Consider the following 18152-nt stretch of genomic DNA (forward strand, 5'->3'; position numbering starts at 1 on the left):
TTCTTGCCTTTCATGACTTGGAATACTTCTTTCCAGCCCCTTCTTGCCTACAAGGTTTCTTTTGAGAAATCAGCTGAGAGTCTTATGAGAACTCCCTTGTAGGTAACTGTCTCCTTTTTTCTTGCTGCTTTTAAGAGTCTCTCCTTAATTTTAATCTTGGGTGATGTAATTATGATGTGCCTTGGTGTGTTCTTCCTTGGGTCCAACTTTTTTTGGACTCTCTGAGCTTCCTGGACTTCCTGGAAGCCTATTTCCTTTGCCAGATTGGGTAAGTTCTCCTTCATTATTTGCTCAAATAAATTTTCCATTTCTTGTTCTTCCTCTTCTGCTTCTGGCACCCCTACGATTCTGATGTTGGAACATTTAAAGTTGTCCTGGAGGTTCCTAAGCCTCTCCATTTTTTGAATTCTTGTTTATGTTGTTCTAGTTGATTGTTTACTTTTTCCCTCTGGTCCAAATCATTGATGTGAGTTCTGTTTTCCTTCCCTTCACTGTTGGTTCCCTGTGTATTTTCCCTTACTTCACTTTTCATAACCTTCATTTTTTCCTCTATTTTGTGACCATACTCACCCAATTCCGTGAGCATCCTGATTACCAGTGTTTTGAACTGTGTATCTGATAAGGTTGGCTATCTCTTTGTCAGTTAGTTGTATTTTTTGTGGAACTTTGATCTGTTCTTTCATTTGGGCTATTTTTTTTTTGTCTCTGCATGCCTGTATATAGTAAGGGGCAGAGCCTTAGGTGTTTACCAGGGTGGGGCAACCCACATGGCTGCGTTGTGGTGTTGTATATAGGGGAGGGGTCCAAGAGGCAACAGTGCCACTTGCTCCGCTCTCTTCATGCTTTCAGTCACTTCCCGTGCTACCCACAAGCAAAGTGGGCCCTTGTGGTGCTGAGTCCAGGGTGGGCGGGTTTGTGTACATTCTAGGACCATGTGGGTCTTTTCAATGAACTCTTCTGTGAGGCTGGGAGTTTCTCCTGCTGCCTCAACCCCCACAAGTGCTTTTAGTCAGAGGTTTTGAGCTTTATTTCCCCACACTGGAACCCTGGGTTGTGCAGCCTGTCCTGCTCCCCAGTTGTTCTCTCAGTTTATCCTCACACAAATGTGGGACCACCCAGTCTGCTGGCCACCATCTTGCCATGAGTTCTCTCAACCTGCTTGTCTCCTCCCTTCCTACCAGTCTGGATGAATGTTTCTTCTTTAACTCCTTGGTTGTTGGACTTCCATACAGTTTGATTTTCTGTCAGTTCTGGTTGTTTTTTGTTTTTAAATTTGTTGTTGTCCTTCTTTTGGTTGTGCAAGGAAGCACAGTGTGTCTACCTATGCCTCCATCTTGGCCGGTAGTCTAAATGCTAAATTATTTTCCATTAAACTACCAATTTTCAGAGGAAAAATCTGGTGTCCTAGATTTTTGAAAAATCTGGTAACCTCCAAGAATAGACAATAATAACTTTTGTTTTATATTTTTGGTTGCTCTCTCTCATCACCATGAACTCATAGATTTTGTATACTCAGTGGACTTCAATCTATTGCAGTCATTCTTGTTGATATAATTTGTCACTCTGGTTAGTGGTCCCTTCAAGTTGACTACTGTGCCCCTTTCTGATGACCCTATTTGTTGATTTTCATAATCCAGACCTGGAATCAGGAGCTTCTTTAAAGAGCCCTGATACCTTTTATGAGAAAATAGTATTTAGAAACAATAATCTGGGGGCTAGAGGTGTTCATTGCTACTGGGTTGTCACTTATTTCTAGGTCTTTTCAGGGAAAAAGTTAGGAACTACATCTTTAAGAACGAAAATGTCAACTGATTCTGACATTTCCAATTAAAACTTAACATTATACAGTTTTAACCTAATTTATTTTTTCCTCCTACACTGAAGGTTTTGTTCTGACCACAAAGCTGACCCTTGAACAACACAGGTTTGAATTGTGTGGATCTACTTATATGCAATTTTTTCAATAAATACAATACATGTATGTTTTCTTCCTTGTGATTTTCCTTAATAACATCTTTTCTCTATCTCTTCATTGCAAGAATACAGTATATAATACATATAACATAAAAAATATTAGTCAATCTACTGTTTATGTTATTGGTAAGGCTTCCAGTCAATATTAGGATCTTAGTTACTGTATTTTTTGGACTACAAGACACACCCCCAGCCCAAAATTGGGAGGAAATGGGGGTGCATCTTATAGTCTGAATGTAGCCTGCCTGGCTTGTTGCAGGGGGGAGGTGGGGATCGCCAGTGGAGCAGGGTCACAGGAGGCAGGAGCAGGGTCGCTGCTGCAGGAAGCAGGCGGTGGCAGGAGTGCGGTCATGCTGTGGGCCCTGGGCTGGGAGGAAGGGGTGTCCTGTCAGTGCAAAGCATGGGAGGCAGGAGCGGAGTCCCTGCTGCAGCATACTATGTAATGCTACCGAGGAGGGTACAGGTGGTACAGGCACTTTAGGAGAAGAAAGCCTGTGGCCCTCGTATGTGCCTCCATGACGTGATTGGTGTGTTCTCCGTTAACATTAACATATGCAAATTCCACTGCAGGGTCACCTGTCAATGTGGCCCTGCAGCTGTTGCAAAACTACAACTCCCATCATGCTTGGACAGGTTGGGATGATGGGAGCTGTAATTTGGCAACAGCTTTAGAACCATACAGGTTGTGCAAAACTGCTGTCCCCATACAAAACTGTTACACAACCTGTGGCCCTCCAGCAGATCCCCTTATAATAGTGTCAGCAGCAGATCCCCCTATAACAGTGTCAGCAGCAGATCCCCCTATAACAGTGTCAGCAGCAGATTTCCCCATAACAGTGCGTCATCCACTGATGTTCTTAGCTACAGTGCTCCCATAACTATGAAGGACCCAGTACTGATAGTTCTGTCATTACTGTATTTGGTTGTAGAAAGACACGATAGTGTACCATAGTCCCCTGCTGAATCGACTGTAATTGTGGAAAGATGTCAAAGCAGAAAAGGATTTCATATAAAATCCCTTTTAAACTGGAGGTAGTGAAGTACGCCCAGAACATGGGAACAGAGTAGTAGAGAGTCACTCTGGGCCACCTCCAACTGAGAAAATGATACGGGAATGGAGGAAACAGGAGGATCAACCACAAAAACCAGACAAAACAAAACAATGTTTTCATGGCATTCTGTGAAATGGCCACAGTTAGAAGTGGATATGAAAGAGTGGATCACATGTCACAGGAACAATCGCTTTTCAGTATCTACAGAAATGATCATATATGAAGGCAAACGTCTTGCTGCAGACAAAGGCATTGAGGACTTCACTGGATCACCATCATGGTGCCACAGATTTATGAAGAGATGGGGCCTTGCTATGTACACCAAAACTAGGATTGCACAAAAAATGCCTATAGAATATGAATCCAAGATTGTGTCTTTTCACAAATTGTACTGGATGTAAGAAACAAAAATGGATTTGAAATAAGCCAGACTGGGAACATGGATGAAGTCCCATTAACCTTTGATGTTCCATCAAACAAGACTGTTGACGTGAAAGGTGCCAAAACCATAACCATGAAAACCTCAGGGCATGATAAAACCCATTACACAGTTGTGTTGTCCTGCTGTGCAGATGGCACCAAACTGCCACCAATGCTGATTTTCAAGAGAAAAAGCATGTTAAAAGAGGTAATCCCAAGAGGAGTTATTGCTCATGTTCATGACAAAGAATGGATGGTCGAAAATGGCATGAAGATATGGATAGAAAAAGTGTGGTCCAAACATCCTGGAGGGCTTCTGAAAAAACCTGCTCTATTAGTGCTAGCCCAGTTTAGGGCACATATCACTGAAGCCACAAAAAAGAGATGTAAAGAAGAGAAAACCCATCTAGCCATAATTCCTGGGGTGGGGGGCGGGGGGCTTACCAGCCAGTTGCAACCTTTGGGCATTTCCATCAACAAGCCATTTAAAGTTTTCATGAGAGAAGAGTGGAACAAATGGATGGCTGCTGGAGATCACGATCTGACACCAACTGGATGAATGAAGAGGCCCACTATTACCCAAGTTTGTGAGTGGGTGAAAAGCTCATGGTAGTCAGTTAAGGATGAAACCATTGTGAGGTCCTTCAAAAAATGTGGCACCAGCAATGCCTTAGACGGCTCTGAAGATGACGTCCTTTATGAACAGAAGACAGTGGTACTAGTGATTCTGAGGAACTGAGCTTCATAAATGTGGACTGTAGTGACGAGGAGTTCTTAAGGTTCCCCGATGATTAGAGGAGTTTCCATACTTAAAGCTTGAAGTCAGTTATGATGGTTGTTAATGCTGCTGTTGAGTTCTGTTTACATTTCCATTGGTGAAATATTATGTTCTTTATGTTATTAAATATTCTACCACATTTTTTGCTTCAATTTTTTTTCCTATTTTCTTCCTCTAAAACCTAGGTGCGTCTTAGTGTCTGAAAAATAGGGTAAATTTTGGGGGCAGTCAAAAGTTATATGAGGATTTTCAACTGTGTGTGGAGGGTCAGTGCCCCTAACCCCTGCATTGTTAAAGGGTCAACTGCATTCATAATACTCATTTATTATATCCCATGACAGCTGAAAAATTACACTTTGCTTGTGGTTTTTTAAAGCTGTGCAACACATTAATTTTTTATTTCATGTAGTTAAATTAATGCCTTTTGGGTTTTGCGTCACAGTTAAAAAGATTTCTCCTTTCCCAGATAACAAAGAAGTCCACGTAAGTTTTCTTCTGGTACTTGAATAGTTTTATTTTTACATTTAAATTTCTAATACATTTGAAATTTATCCTGCATATAGCATGAGATAGAGATCTACTTTTGTATTTTTCCAAATGCCTACCAGTTATCTCAACATCATTTTATTTAAAAATCTATTCAGGTAACTGATTTGGGATTTTTATCTTTATCATATCCTAAATTTCTTATACACGGGCGTCTCATTTTGGACTTCCTCATCTGTTCCACTGGTCTACCTGGTCATTTATGCATAACACCAATACTGTACTGTTTTAAGTGTTTAGGCTTTAATGCCTTCACATCAGGTGGTGGAGCTTGCTCCTCCTTCTCTCACACCCAGCATTGCTCTTCTTTGCCAGGGTTTTCCCCATTCTTCCTTGCGTATTTTTCCGCATGAACCTTATAGTCAACTTGTCTGACCCCAGAAAGGAAGAAAGACACCAGTTTGTATTTGTTTAGGAATCATCCTAAATTTATAGATTCATTTGTGGGGAAGTGAGAATCTGAAGTTTTATCTCCTTATCTACGATCAGGACATTTATTTCCACTTGTTGAAATCTATTTTTATGCCTTTCAGGGGTGTTTAAAAGTCTTCTTTATATAGGTTTTGCTCATTCCTTGAATTTTATTCCAAAGAATTTATATTAGTTTGTTAGGGGGTCTTCTAGTAAATCTTTTGATTGGATACTATTTATATGTATGAAGGTTACTGATTTCTCAGGCTACCTTTTAATCCATTTAAAAGCAAACAGTCTTCATTTAGCCTATTAAAAGCAAATATTTAGCCCTGGCTGGTGTAGCTCAGTGGATTGAGCTCGGGCTGGGAACCAAAGTGTCCCAGGTTCGATTCCCAGCCAGGGTACATTCCTGGGTTGCAGGCCATAACCCCCAGCAACCGCACATTGATGTTTCTCTCTCTCTCTCTGTCTCCCTCCCTTCCCTCCCTAAAAATAAATAAATGAAAAAAATCGAAAAAAAAATAAAAGCAAATATTTTATTTTTCACATGATTTTGTTTGGTGCAAGGAAGAGCAGTTAAGTCTTTCTTAATGAGTATATTCCCTCTGTGGGAATTAAGTATGTATCACAAGGGAACAGAAAAACTCACCTTTGTATATTCATCTTTGGCCTTGGTGAGCATTCGTAAGATATCTACTTCCTTCCCCTCTCCTGAACTGAGGATCATTGGGGAGATTCCTGGTCCAGCTCCTTGATGGGCTCTCAACTGTTCATACTGAGTTAGGCTAGAAAAGTAGAGGGGAAAATCCATGCAAGAAAAACCAATTTAACACAAATAATTTTTAAAAATCATCCAGTTCTTACCCACTTGGTTTTTGTCCTGTTGTACTATTAGAAATAAGACTGCTTAAGAACTGACAGAAGAAAGTTTAAGACTTGACGTCATAACTACACTGACTAGATATGAGTCTAGAGTAACGGCGGGCCAACTCTAGCCTGTAGGCCATATCAGCCCCTACCGCCCCCCTGACAAACACAGCCCCTGTGTATACGGCTGCTTTCTCACACCAACTGCAGAGTGGAAGAGTTTTAACAGAGTCAAGTACGGCCTTGCAAAAAAATATTGACTACTTGGCCTCTTAAAGAAAAAGTTTGCCAACTCATTTAGAGCATTTGAAAGGACCATTACTTGCTGAGGAAACTCAGTTTCAGAATTCTGAAAGACTGAGCAAGCTGCATGGCAAATCATATTTTCCCCCTTCGTTCCAAAGTGCCTTGAAGTCAAAAGAAGTTTAATTCCAGCGATTCAAATCCTGTGCTTCTCTGGCAGTTCGGAAACACAGTGGCGATTCCATTCTATAAAAGGGGCACTAAAAAACCAGGGCAATGAGGCACGTCTTCCGTGTTCCTGAAAACACTACAGAAGGGAGACCAGATTGCTTCTATACGCTGCTAGGTGGCATTGATAAAAATACTTTTTCCTTTTGTGTGCTTTGACTTTAAGCTCAATTTCTCTTATAATTGCCATGAAGTCTGTGACCAAAGAGATCTGAGAATTTATTGAGAGATTTAATTCTAACTGAGGAAGGGCTGGAATCCATACAAATCAGCTGTTTATTGCTAGTCAACAATCAATTTCCTGCCCCAGCTGCTAAGTAATTACTGCAGAATGCTAACAATTTTAACATGGCCTCTTGGCTGAGCTACAGGGTAATTTTTAATCTACATGAAATCCTGCTATTATTATCCATTGCACAGTTTACAATAACATGAATGTTCTAGGAACTAGCTGTTATAGTGGTAAATACCAGTTTGAACACACTTAATCAGCATCTGAAACCTGAGCTAGTTACCTAAAATTAGCTATCACAAGCTAGATGTTCAGAAATCAATTATAAAAAGTGCTCCCCAAGTTTCATTTTTTGGGGTCATTTTTTAGTAACTTCATTGCCCAAGATTTAAAATTGGATTTTTTTTTTTTGCATACAGAACTGCTTTGTCAAATCGTGTGGGCAGCAGCCATACTATGTGCTCAGCTGAGTCCAGTCACCACTTGAGACACAGCACAAGTGGGAAACACTTCATTCTGAAGCTTAAGGGGTGTCCAACCTTTTGGCGTCGCTGCACCAACTGGAAGAATTGTCTTGGGCCATATATTAAATACATTGCAACATATAATCACAAAAAACATCTCATAATGTTTTAAATAAATTTACAATTTTGTTTTGGGCCCCATTCACAGCCACCCTAGGCTACATGCGGTCTCCCAGGGGTGCAGGTTGGACACCCCTGCTAAACCATCCCCATAAACATCAGGGAAATAACTGCCTCACAGCACGCAACCCCTCAAGAACTGATCAAAAAGTTGACCAATTACAGAGAAGGCAGCAGGCTTACCTGGGCCCTCCTTTCTATGTAACCAGGTAAGCCAAGAGTGGGGAAATCAGGCAGCAATTTAAGTTCTCCAAAATGCAGAATGGAACAAAGCACAAGGTATCATGAGATTAGAAGAAAAGGAGTCTGGGATAGGGGAAAGAGAGAGAGACTATCTACTGATCACTAAACTAATATTAACTCAGGAAATTACAAAGAGATGGAGAACAAAGACTATTTAAAGCATCTACAGAGGTGGAGGTGTGAGGAAATTCTGAGCCTCTACAACCACCTTGTGTAATTGTGAAGGAAAGCATTTAGGGCAGAAAGGAAAATGAAAGATCTGAGAGAATCTGGAGCTGCCTTTTCAAATGACTCTCAATGTTCTTTTTACTAATAGACATACTGATAACATTCAAAGGAAAAACTGCTAAATTACAAATAAGGAAGATATTAAGGAAAACTGCCATCTGAACAACTTATGTTATAGGTATCTCACACACACAGGAAAAAATGAGGTGAGCCATTCCACATGATAAATATTACCTAGTGAAAATATAAAAGTTGTATCTATGTCTATTTTTCACTTATAAAGTAGCAGTAAATGTTTTCCTAACCACTTGAAAAGGATTGCTATTAGAGATATATTCTGTTAAGACTATGGTGTAGTAACACATACCTAGAAATACAAACAAAAGCACTAGGTCCTGAAAAATGGTATGTGGTGTTTCAGCACTTACTTCTTCATAAGCTCTGCAATTCTTTGGCATTCTTCCTTATCATAAAACCAAATTCCATAAATGGACACTGCGAAAAACACATCAAACAAATCATAAGCATCTTCGAAACTACAAAATAGAAATTCCCTTTCCATCTTGAAAAAAAATACACAATTACTGAATAACTGAAACCAATCATTGGAATTAAAGCTTGAACCTAGCACTGGAATGTTTTAAGTCCCAGAGAAATCTGTAATGGTCTTATGCACACACACACATCCAATAATGTTGTCCTTAAAAATACAGTACCTGAACAAAATAGGCATTTGGGAAATGCATCTTAACAAATGACTAGAAATTAAAAGTGAAATCAGAATTTCTAAACACCTGGCTTGGAAGTATAATATTTCTGTAGTCCATTTGCACATTTCACACATATTATTTCATCTTTATTTTCAAGTATTCAGAAACCTGATGCATAAATTAGGCCTAGAAACTCCTCCCCCTTCTTCTCCCTTCTCGAAAACTTAACTGAGAAATTGGCTTTGTAAGATGTAAGTCAGGTTAGGGTACAAAAAAATTAAAGTCAGTAATAAATCTCTGACTTCAAAATGTCTGTACAGAAAATGTACAACTATTGAAAGTTTAGAAATGACTATCATTTAGTAATGAATGAAAAATGTGGTATAATATAGCTGCTATCGATTCATTTAACAATTTTCAAATGAACTGTACACCATGGTATATGGGCCTATCTGCATTATTTTTATAGCAAAGGCTAAGCAGTTCTAAGTACATGTGTAAATACCTACTCAAAGGTCTAGTAGTATTAATCATGTAAATACTGCACTCACTACACATATGTTTTAAAATCTTCATTGAAAATAGCAGCAGTGTTATAGTGTGGCAATGAAAATAAAAAAACATTTTTTAAAAGGAAAAACATTTTTAATTTATACCTTCAAAACATTTAATGATATGAATATTATTTGGTCGTTAAAACAGCTGTGACATTTTAACTATGACTTTTTTCCCCACTCACTCACCCATGCCTCAATGTGGAGTTCCTGCTTCTTGTCAGTAAAGATTCAGATATCAAAGGTACAGGAAATGTCTTTTTAGTGCTATTTTAAGCAAATATTTTTAAAGGAACCTACTAAATCTGAATTACTAACTTGACAAAAGGTAGCAATGGGTTTTTAACTCTTTGTATGAATAGTGTGTCAGGAATCTTTATCTTATCATCCTGCATGTGTGAAGGGGAAAAAGTGGAAGAAACCAGCTTTTTCTTGAAAAGGATTGTTTTACCCTCTTAAAAATACATACACATATTGCCCTTTAATACAATGACAATCTTTCGAAAAAGGATTGAGTTCTGAAGCCAATGTGCTGTAACAGCCTTTATGTCAAAAAGAAATTCTTTCATCTGAAGATCATTAAATATGTATCTTGAAACTTTTTACTCAAGGTTGTTTCCAGTCCATCAATATTAATTGCCTACCCTGCTCGCCTATACAGATTCCTACATACTAACCCACCTAGCTTCATGTTTTTGTAAATACCTGACAGTCAACTGCTTAATAAGTCTGAATGCCTTCATGTGTTTTGGTGGCTTTAACCTTAGTTACAAAACTAGGAACCCGGTTGATTTTTCGGTTACCCATTCCCTTCCCTGGAGACCAAGTCTTCCACAGCTATCAAAGGAGAAAGGTGGCAGCACAACTAAGAAATTCGAGGCCCAATGGCAGAGGGAAAACCAGCCACTTGTGTCTCATCAGTAGAATATATTAGTAGAAATATTTTGGTATCATTTTTTTTGATGTTACACATTGGTGGCACTTGACATAAGGAACTAGATTTTCATAAGGGGAAGATGCCAAGGAAACTGTTGATACAAACAGAAATGCAATTTGAAAATATCATTACTACGAAGTAACTGAAATGTAAATTTAGGGGGGAATATGTTATGAAAACATCTTTCAGATGATAAAGAACAAAGGAAGACTATGTTTGTAGGTGATTATATAAGACATTGTGGAGGTTTCTTTAGGACATGACCATGTATCTCTAAGCAACTTGACTTTAAGATTAAAATGAACCACTTTGAAGTAGCTCTTTTCAATCTAGTTAATTTTTAGTTTGAACATAAAATTTAAATAGCCAAGAGGGTGTGGGGCGCCGTAGGGAACAGATTTACCAGCAGCCCTGGCTACTGAAAGGTAGCACCAAGATAAAATGTAACACTGGGCCTAACTTTTTCTCCCCAAAATAGTTTTGCCTCTTGAGCTGCATTCCACTGGGAAAGGGGCAGTGAATTATATTAAAGTACACATTCCAACTAAAGTTTTCTGTCTCTTAGGCCCAAGGTCCACCGACCCCTGGACAAACCTATCACTCCTCTACACAAGAGGGTGTATCAGAACAGCCTGTGGTGACAAATATAAACCAGAGATCGTCATGCCTTTGGGAGGTGATGAACTGACAGGCTGACAGAAACCATTAACCTCACATTTCAATCACAGTTTTCCTGTAAAGACACTGGGGGAGAGGCCCATTGGTAGGTAGGCAGTGAGCACAGCAGGGAAGAAAGAAAAAGACAAGGCGAAAAGAACCACAAAAGAGGTGTGGTTTTTAGGATTCTAAAACTTAACATTACACTGTCACTTACATTTGCAGTGATATGCTAATATGGCCACATCAACTGGCACAGCACTAAAATGTGACTGTGGGAGTGGTCACTAGGTTTTAAACAGTTACAAGGAGAAAAGCTCATGAGCAGGATATTTACTTATTTTAAAAAATCGACCTATCAGTACACATCTGGAAATTCACCATGTTTCGAGCCTTTGTACAGCCTGCTACGCCTGCATACCAGCCACTTCCCAGTCACCCATCTGCTGATACAGAGGCGAAGTTTAAGGGCACTTTGGTGCACGAAGCTCAACTCAACTGCTTCTACACCCCTCCTGGAGGTAAGAAACCCAAAAGTGGAGTGAAGAATAGGAAGAACATGTTAAAATTTACTCTAAAATACTCTCATGAGGCCTAGCATGTGTGACTCTCCCACCCTAAGGACTCATTTTTTGGCAGTCCTCTTCATATTTAATAGAGGATTTTTAACAGCACATTTGTGAAATCGTGCCTAAAACTGTCATGATTTGGAAATTCTCAATTGAAAAAAGCAGCGTTTGAGGCAACAGGCCATGCAAATTGCCTGTACAAATCTGTTAAAACACTGATTTTCTACTTGCCTTTTAATTCTGTAAGAAAGATTAAGGAAAGCTGCCATATTAGATTTCATGTTTGGTGAGAGAAACAAGCTGATTATATTTCATAATGATATTTTCTTTTTTTTTAATTTCTTCAGCAGAAAAATCTAAAGCTGATCAAATTTAAGAGGATGGTGAAGGGGTCATTAGAGGCAATATCAAATGTCAAATGAACACCCATTTGGAACCCTTTGATTCTTATTAGCATGGCACAATCATTCAACTCTGGACAGTCTTTGGGGATTTACCTCGTTTAGTTTAAGTTCCTAATAAGTATTTCTGTAACAATCTGTTCTTTTAAGACATTCACCATTTATTCCCTATTTTACCCGAAATACCTTTTAACTCCAAATCACAAAGGGTAGCTTACAACTTTTTAATAAGGATTCATGCTAATATTTGTACAACTTTAAAATAGGACATATTTCTGTACAGTAAGTACATAATGCATAATCACATAGGTAAAATTTAAATAGGCAGAATAAGCATATCTGAGGTGGTAATGATCTTCTTTCTCTCCCTCTCTCTCTCTCAAAATCACAAACTTCTTTCAAAAATGACAGGGACATATAGTTTTCTTGGTTAGTATGCAGCAAGAAGTCACTTAAAGTCTCTTTTTACTAGGAAAGCCAAAGAAAAGTGGCAATGAAACTTACACAAGTCTCTTCTGGGCACTTATGGATAAACCAAAAATTTAAAAATTCCTTCAAATCCTATTATTTTCATGAAGGCTTTCTCAGATGAGTGGAATAATAATCCCAATGTAAGGACCAAGAACATCTAACTATTATTTTTGAGGCTTTGTTCAAGTACAGTATTTCTTGATTTATTGTACCAGTCATTCTAGTGCAGGTTTTTATAAGTTTGACCCCATTGATGATGACTTGTTATTGGCATGTGGTAGTAAGCCAGCACACTCAGTTATTACCCTTCTGAAAGGTCACAAGATAGTTAAAAAATCAGAAAGTTAGAACCATGAAATTTTAGAGTTGGAAGTCAGCTAAGAAGTGTGCAGTCCAATGACGTATTTCACTAATGAGTAATATGTGGTCTAACAAGGCTAAATGACTTAGCCAAAGTTATTTTTCTTGGTTCAGTCTGTTTTCTCTACCCCCTAGCTTTACAAATGACACAATTCTTGTTTGATTTGTATGCATGGTTATTATGAATTCTTGAAGGCTCTCAAAAGGAAAAAAGGAAGGATGGAAGGGAGGGAGGGAGAAATGAATGCGGAGGAAAGAAAGTAGAGGAAGGAAAGGAAGTAAGAGAGGGAGGAAAGAAAGAACAAAGAGGAAGGGAATACTGGACTGGAGATTTCTGGTACTGGCTGTATTTTTATGGCAGTAAATGCTCGAGCAGCAATCATGTTGCCCATGTATGGCATCCACAGATGGAAAACATAGGCTGTCTGGCATCTCTATGCTATGTTCTTCTACCCCATTTGGAACGCTTTGCACTAAAAATGCTTTCTTTCTGCATGTTCTTTAATGCCTTTAAAGTAATATTCTTTCAGTAACCTCTGCTTAACTTCACTGACCAAACAGGGGTACAATCTTATAAAACAAAATTTTCACTGGCCACCATGAGTCCACATAACATGTTATCTCTGGCTCCTGGTCTGGTTCTTTTCATATGACATAGTTTTACTACACCTCACAAATCAGTATCCCATGATCTCAAAAATTTGGAAGGTTCAGAGTAGATGAAACTTCTTTTATGGGTGACAGATGCTCATGAACATTTTGGGGAAACAGTACAAAATCCAAGCAAATACTGTGAAGTAGAAATAACCTTTCCCTTTCTAAATAAATAAACTGTATTAGAAAGTTAATGCTATGGAACGTGACAAAAATACAACCTTTCAACTAAAGCATTATACTAATTTGGATTAATATTTATCTCCAAGTACAAATAGTAATTTATTATCTTCAAAGAAAAAGAGGGCTTTACCTTTTTAAAAGTTTTCATTTATAACAAATACATCTTATATCATTAGACCTTCCTAATCTCCACAGAGGTCATTAACCTCCCCCAAAATGGGAATCTTGACCTGTGCCCCTACCCTCAGGATCATGAAAGGTCAGATGGAATCTTCCTCATCATATACTAACTTCCTAATTTTATTTATTTCAGGGGGAAGTTCCTTTAATCTAAGAGATTTAGCACAGTAAATAAAACTTTTTTAAAAAATGAGGAAGCAGAAAAGCCACAGGTAATAATACATATTAATGGGAATACTTACTCTGTTTTCTTGGTCATTTAAATTTATATTTTCATTTTGTTCATAATCTTGCTGATTAATTACAAATCTCCTGGGCCACAAATAACAACATGGGTTCCCTTAAGTATGTTCCCCCTTCTATGAGCTCTTCCTCAGCCTTCAAAACTCAATCTTTCTCATTCCTCCAGGGATACAAAATATTCACTTTTTCTTTGCTCCCAGTTATTTATATATCCTTTGACTAAAGAAGGGGGAAAAAGCTATAATTAAGTATTTACACAACTGCTCCCTTCGCAGGACTATGAGCTCCTAGAAGGTAGGGCTTGGTTAATACACCCAGCAGAATGACTACCATGTGGTACACATTCAACAAATGTTTGCTTGGTTGAGCTGAAATCTAAGACTTCAAGAACTTATACCATTGATACTCCTTATAATGGCTCATATTAATAGTTTTTCACTATTCTGGCTTAATTGAATGTCACAGACAAGATGTGCCTAGCTCAGGAGTGTCAAATTCATTTTCACCAGGGCCACATCAGCCTCGTGGTTGCCTTCAAAGGGCCAAATGTAATTTTAGGACTCTATAAATGTAACTACTCCTTAACTAGGGACACGGAGCTCAGTGCTGCTTGAAGAAACAAGGTGTGAGCTGTATAAAACAAGGTGGAGGACCAGATTCGGCCCACAGGCTTGTGTTTGCCACCTGTGGCCTAGATCCTTTGTATCAACATCACACCTCCTTCGGGGGCCACAGCAGAGGCTAGATTCTCTCTACACCCCTCCAATTCTCCTAATAACTTCACTCAGAGTTTATTTTGCCTCAAAGATTTGATAACTTTAGACATAAGTAGTGTTGATGGGATTTTGTCTTTAGGGTATAAGCTCCCTAGGATTGTACATTTCTATTGATCCAGCACTGTGTAGGCACTAATGTACTCATTTTATGTGCATTTATTATACAACAGTTTTACCATAACCAGGCACTGGCAACTAAGAGCTTAAAAAATGCAATTAATCTGCAAAATCATATGTATTTCTTTTCAGAGTTTAACTAACAGTACTTGATCTAGCAAAAAAAGATATCGATATTCCAGTCATGTCTGATAATAGTAATCTGAAGCTTACACATACAAGTACCTAAATTATCTTAAAAAATAAGATTTATATACAATGTCAATTATTCCAGGAACACACTGAAAATGCATTATTTTATGTAAATATCAATGTAGCAAAATGAGTCGTCACATATACACTGTAGTGAGAAATAGACTATATTTAAGCTAAACATGAAGCAGAATATATTTAGAGGTCAGTATTTGTTCTAATGAAAAAGACTTCCTCATATTTGAATCAGATTATTTAATCAAGTGTTTAATAATTATAGAAATAGCTTTGTTAAAAATACTCTAACTATAATATATATCATCACTGAGTAATTTCTAAGATTGTACATGGTAGTGGACTACAAAAAGGAGAACAATGCTGCTTCTTGATTGAAGTGAGCCAGAGTTTCTGTATTTTCTTCATTTTGACCTTAATGTATAATTACAGAAATAGTAGATAACATTTTTCCCAAAGCTCTTTCTGTTATAAACAGTTAAATCATGTTTGGGTTCTACAATTAAATAAGAGCTCTAAGGTTGTATAGGGTGACTGTAATACTAGTTCTTGGCTAAAATTGTTTTCTTTCTCCAAAAAAGAACCAGCCCTAAGAACATGAAAAAAATTATAATTTTTCCTTCTGTGGGTTAAGTAGTACATTAACACGAAAGTCTCAAATTGATTATTTAAAATTGTTTCTAAGTGATTTCTGGACAAAAGTAACATAAAAAACAGACTCTAAAAGAACAGACATGAATACTCAGTGTAGCTAAAATGAGCACTTACTATTTACAAAGCACTGTTAGGGTCAGAAAGCTAAAAGATCTTTTACTTATTAATCATTTTAGGAAATGTTTTGGAATCTAGCTTTTCCCCGCCAAAATTCAGACTTCTACTATGCCAAACTGGATGATCAAAAACAAAATATGAAATATACTCCAAGCCACAGTATTACCCTCCTTACATTACTCTCACCATACCATCTGTACATCATCACATATGACTGTACCACATGGGTCCTTCCTCATCTAAGCATGCCAGATTGTTAGGTTGAGAGATGCATACACCTTTTCCTATTACATTCATGTGAAAGTCCTATATACAACAAGCCTCTAACCATAAGTGATGGAAGGGTAGAGACTGTGTAAATTAGAGAAGTACTGTTTATCCCCTATCATGTGTGTGTTTGTGTGTGTTTCTTGGAGCTTCCAGATATCACAACTCAACACATGGAAAAACAAAGACCTAAAACCCATAGGTAGCAGAGGACTCAAGTGAAATTTTGTCTTACACAAGGCTTTTCAGAGCCATCCTTGATTGATAGAATGCCAGCTCTTTAGATAGATAGTATTCTTTAGAGTTTAGATCTGTTCTCTTCAGCATAAGTGGGCACTGATAGAGAGAACAAAAAAGTAATTCTGGATTTAAGGCAGAGTGACAAGTTTTACCACTCAAGTCATGGTAGATGTGTAACTTTTAATCATATATTAAAACACATTAGCTGTCTGAGCAATGGCACATAATAAATAGATCAGTTTTTCAGTTATAATAACAGTGGAGGCTTGCAGACACAGAATGAGCACATTTAATATTTTAATTTCAGTGGCCTTGTTTCTTCCTCACTAAGAAGCACAGACTCAGCTGGTTGAAAGAGTCCTTGAAGGTTATCTAGTGCAACCAACCACTCCTCTCACATACAGTAAAAGAGCCTCAAGACTATACAGGTTACTTACTCTGATTGAATACGAAACTTCAGATTCCTGTCTCCCATTCTATGCTGCACATGACTTGAATGAGTTTACTTTAAATGATATTTTACTGTTATTTTTCCAAATACTAACATTTTGCCTAGTAAAAATGTCAAGTATATTCAGCCATATAATTACTTTAAAGATATTTTTTCACTCTCGAGGCTTCAGCAGTTCAATAAAATACCTAAAATCATATGCAAAATAGTGTGTATATACACAAACAGATATTTTTGGAGGTCGGGAAGTACAAAGCATGGAGCCCTGACACAAGGCCTGGCACATAGTAGGCAATCGAAAACACTGGAGGTAAGCAGGCAGGAATGAAGGAAATTCAGATTCTCAAGAGAATCTGTGACTCCAAGAAAGGTAACAACTACTGTTTGAGGCTATTGCTATACCAGTAAATATCTTAGAATGGAAAACCAAATTCTCAATTATCTGTGGGCAGATATTGTGGCTTTCATTTTCGTAGTAATGCATTTACACATGGTTCACTTTTAACCTTTCAAATTGCTTTTGTAATAATTGCCTGAATTGATTCCAAGGTTAAGAAAACAGATAACATCTCCAGGGTTTAGACTCTGTTAAATTGGAAGACCTTGTATTCCTCCATGTGGCCCAAAGTCTAGGAGAGCGCCTGCAAAGCACAGCCTCCCTGGCATTGTCTGTCATGCAGAATGAATGCCGCAGTTCAGCTTCTGTTACCACTTTGCTTAGCTGAGAGGTAGGGTTTTCCATCTCTGTCACCCAGTGAGAATGGGGAAGAATTTTGGAAAACTGGGCAACACTGTGGCTCTTTCTCAATCACCCCTAGCAGAGTACCTTCAAAGCTGGACAAAACATCAGACATATATACAAATATAACACTTCTAGAATTAATTCAAACGGTTTGGGAGTTACTTTAAATACATTGTATGTGTCTACTTCTTACCCAGTTCTGTTTGCTTTCTGTGTTTATTTGGCAGCACAGAATGCAAATAAGATATACGACGTAGTATCTGCCCACAAGGGACCTGTAATTTATTACTCATGCCACTGCTTTCTCAGCTAATTAATGGTGGTATAATGACAGAGCAAACCTTTCACAAAATGCATTCTAAGTATAGTGAGTGATGTTACTTCCACATTATGACCTATCTTTGTTTGCAAATTTGACTTTCTTATTGCTATCATTTATTATGGGTATACATAGGTACATTTCAACTGGAGCTATTGAAGAAATTAAAGTTACATTTCATAATCTGTTCTGTAACAGCCATCAAGAAAAGACCTATAATTCTATTTAAAGATCTTATTAGGCATTTACATGCATTTTGTTCTACAGAAAGGATTTCAGAATAGATGCTAAGGATTCTCTCTGCTAGAAAATTCACTTTAAAAAGAATTGACCCAAGAAGGAAATGGGAAGTTCATTGCTTCTACTTGGGAGAAAGATTAAGTGGTATAGGTCTGCATATTTTCAGCAAAAAGAAACCTTTCTCCTCTGACCATAGAGAGAAAACAGACACCCCAAGCCAGAGGAAAGGGGGCA

The 18152-nt window shown here is 37.9% G+C and overlaps 1 protein-coding gene across 6 annotated transcripts in view; it reads right to left on the reverse strand.

Moving 5' to 3' along the window:
- Positions 1 to 18152, reverse strand: part of DCP1B (decapping mRNA 1B) — a 54537-nt gene that overhangs the window by 13949 nt on the left and 22436 nt on the right. For 5 of the 6 annotated variants that reach the window (XM_045830654.1, XM_045830653.1, XM_045830655.1 and 2 more), the window contains 2 exons: positions 8298 to 8364; positions 5834 to 5969 (listed from right to left, as the gene is read on the reverse strand). In XM_045830654.1, the coding sequence (XP_045686610.1) occupies positions 5834 to 5969; positions 8298 to 8364 (203 nt within the window). Of the gene's footprint in view, positions 1 to 3890; positions 3991 to 5833; positions 5970 to 8297; positions 8365 to 18152 lie in introns of those variants that run through there. The other variant, XM_045830658.1, reaches the window with a different exon arrangement.

Source organism: Phyllostomus hastatus, unplaced genomic scaffold (assembly GCF_019186645.2).
Source record: "Phyllostomus hastatus isolate PE091 unplaced genomic scaffold, TTU_PhHast_1.1 phas_contig_152, whole genome shotgun sequence".
NCBI classification, from domain to species: Eukaryota; Metazoa; Chordata; class Mammalia; order Chiroptera; family Phyllostomidae; genus Phyllostomus; species Phyllostomus hastatus.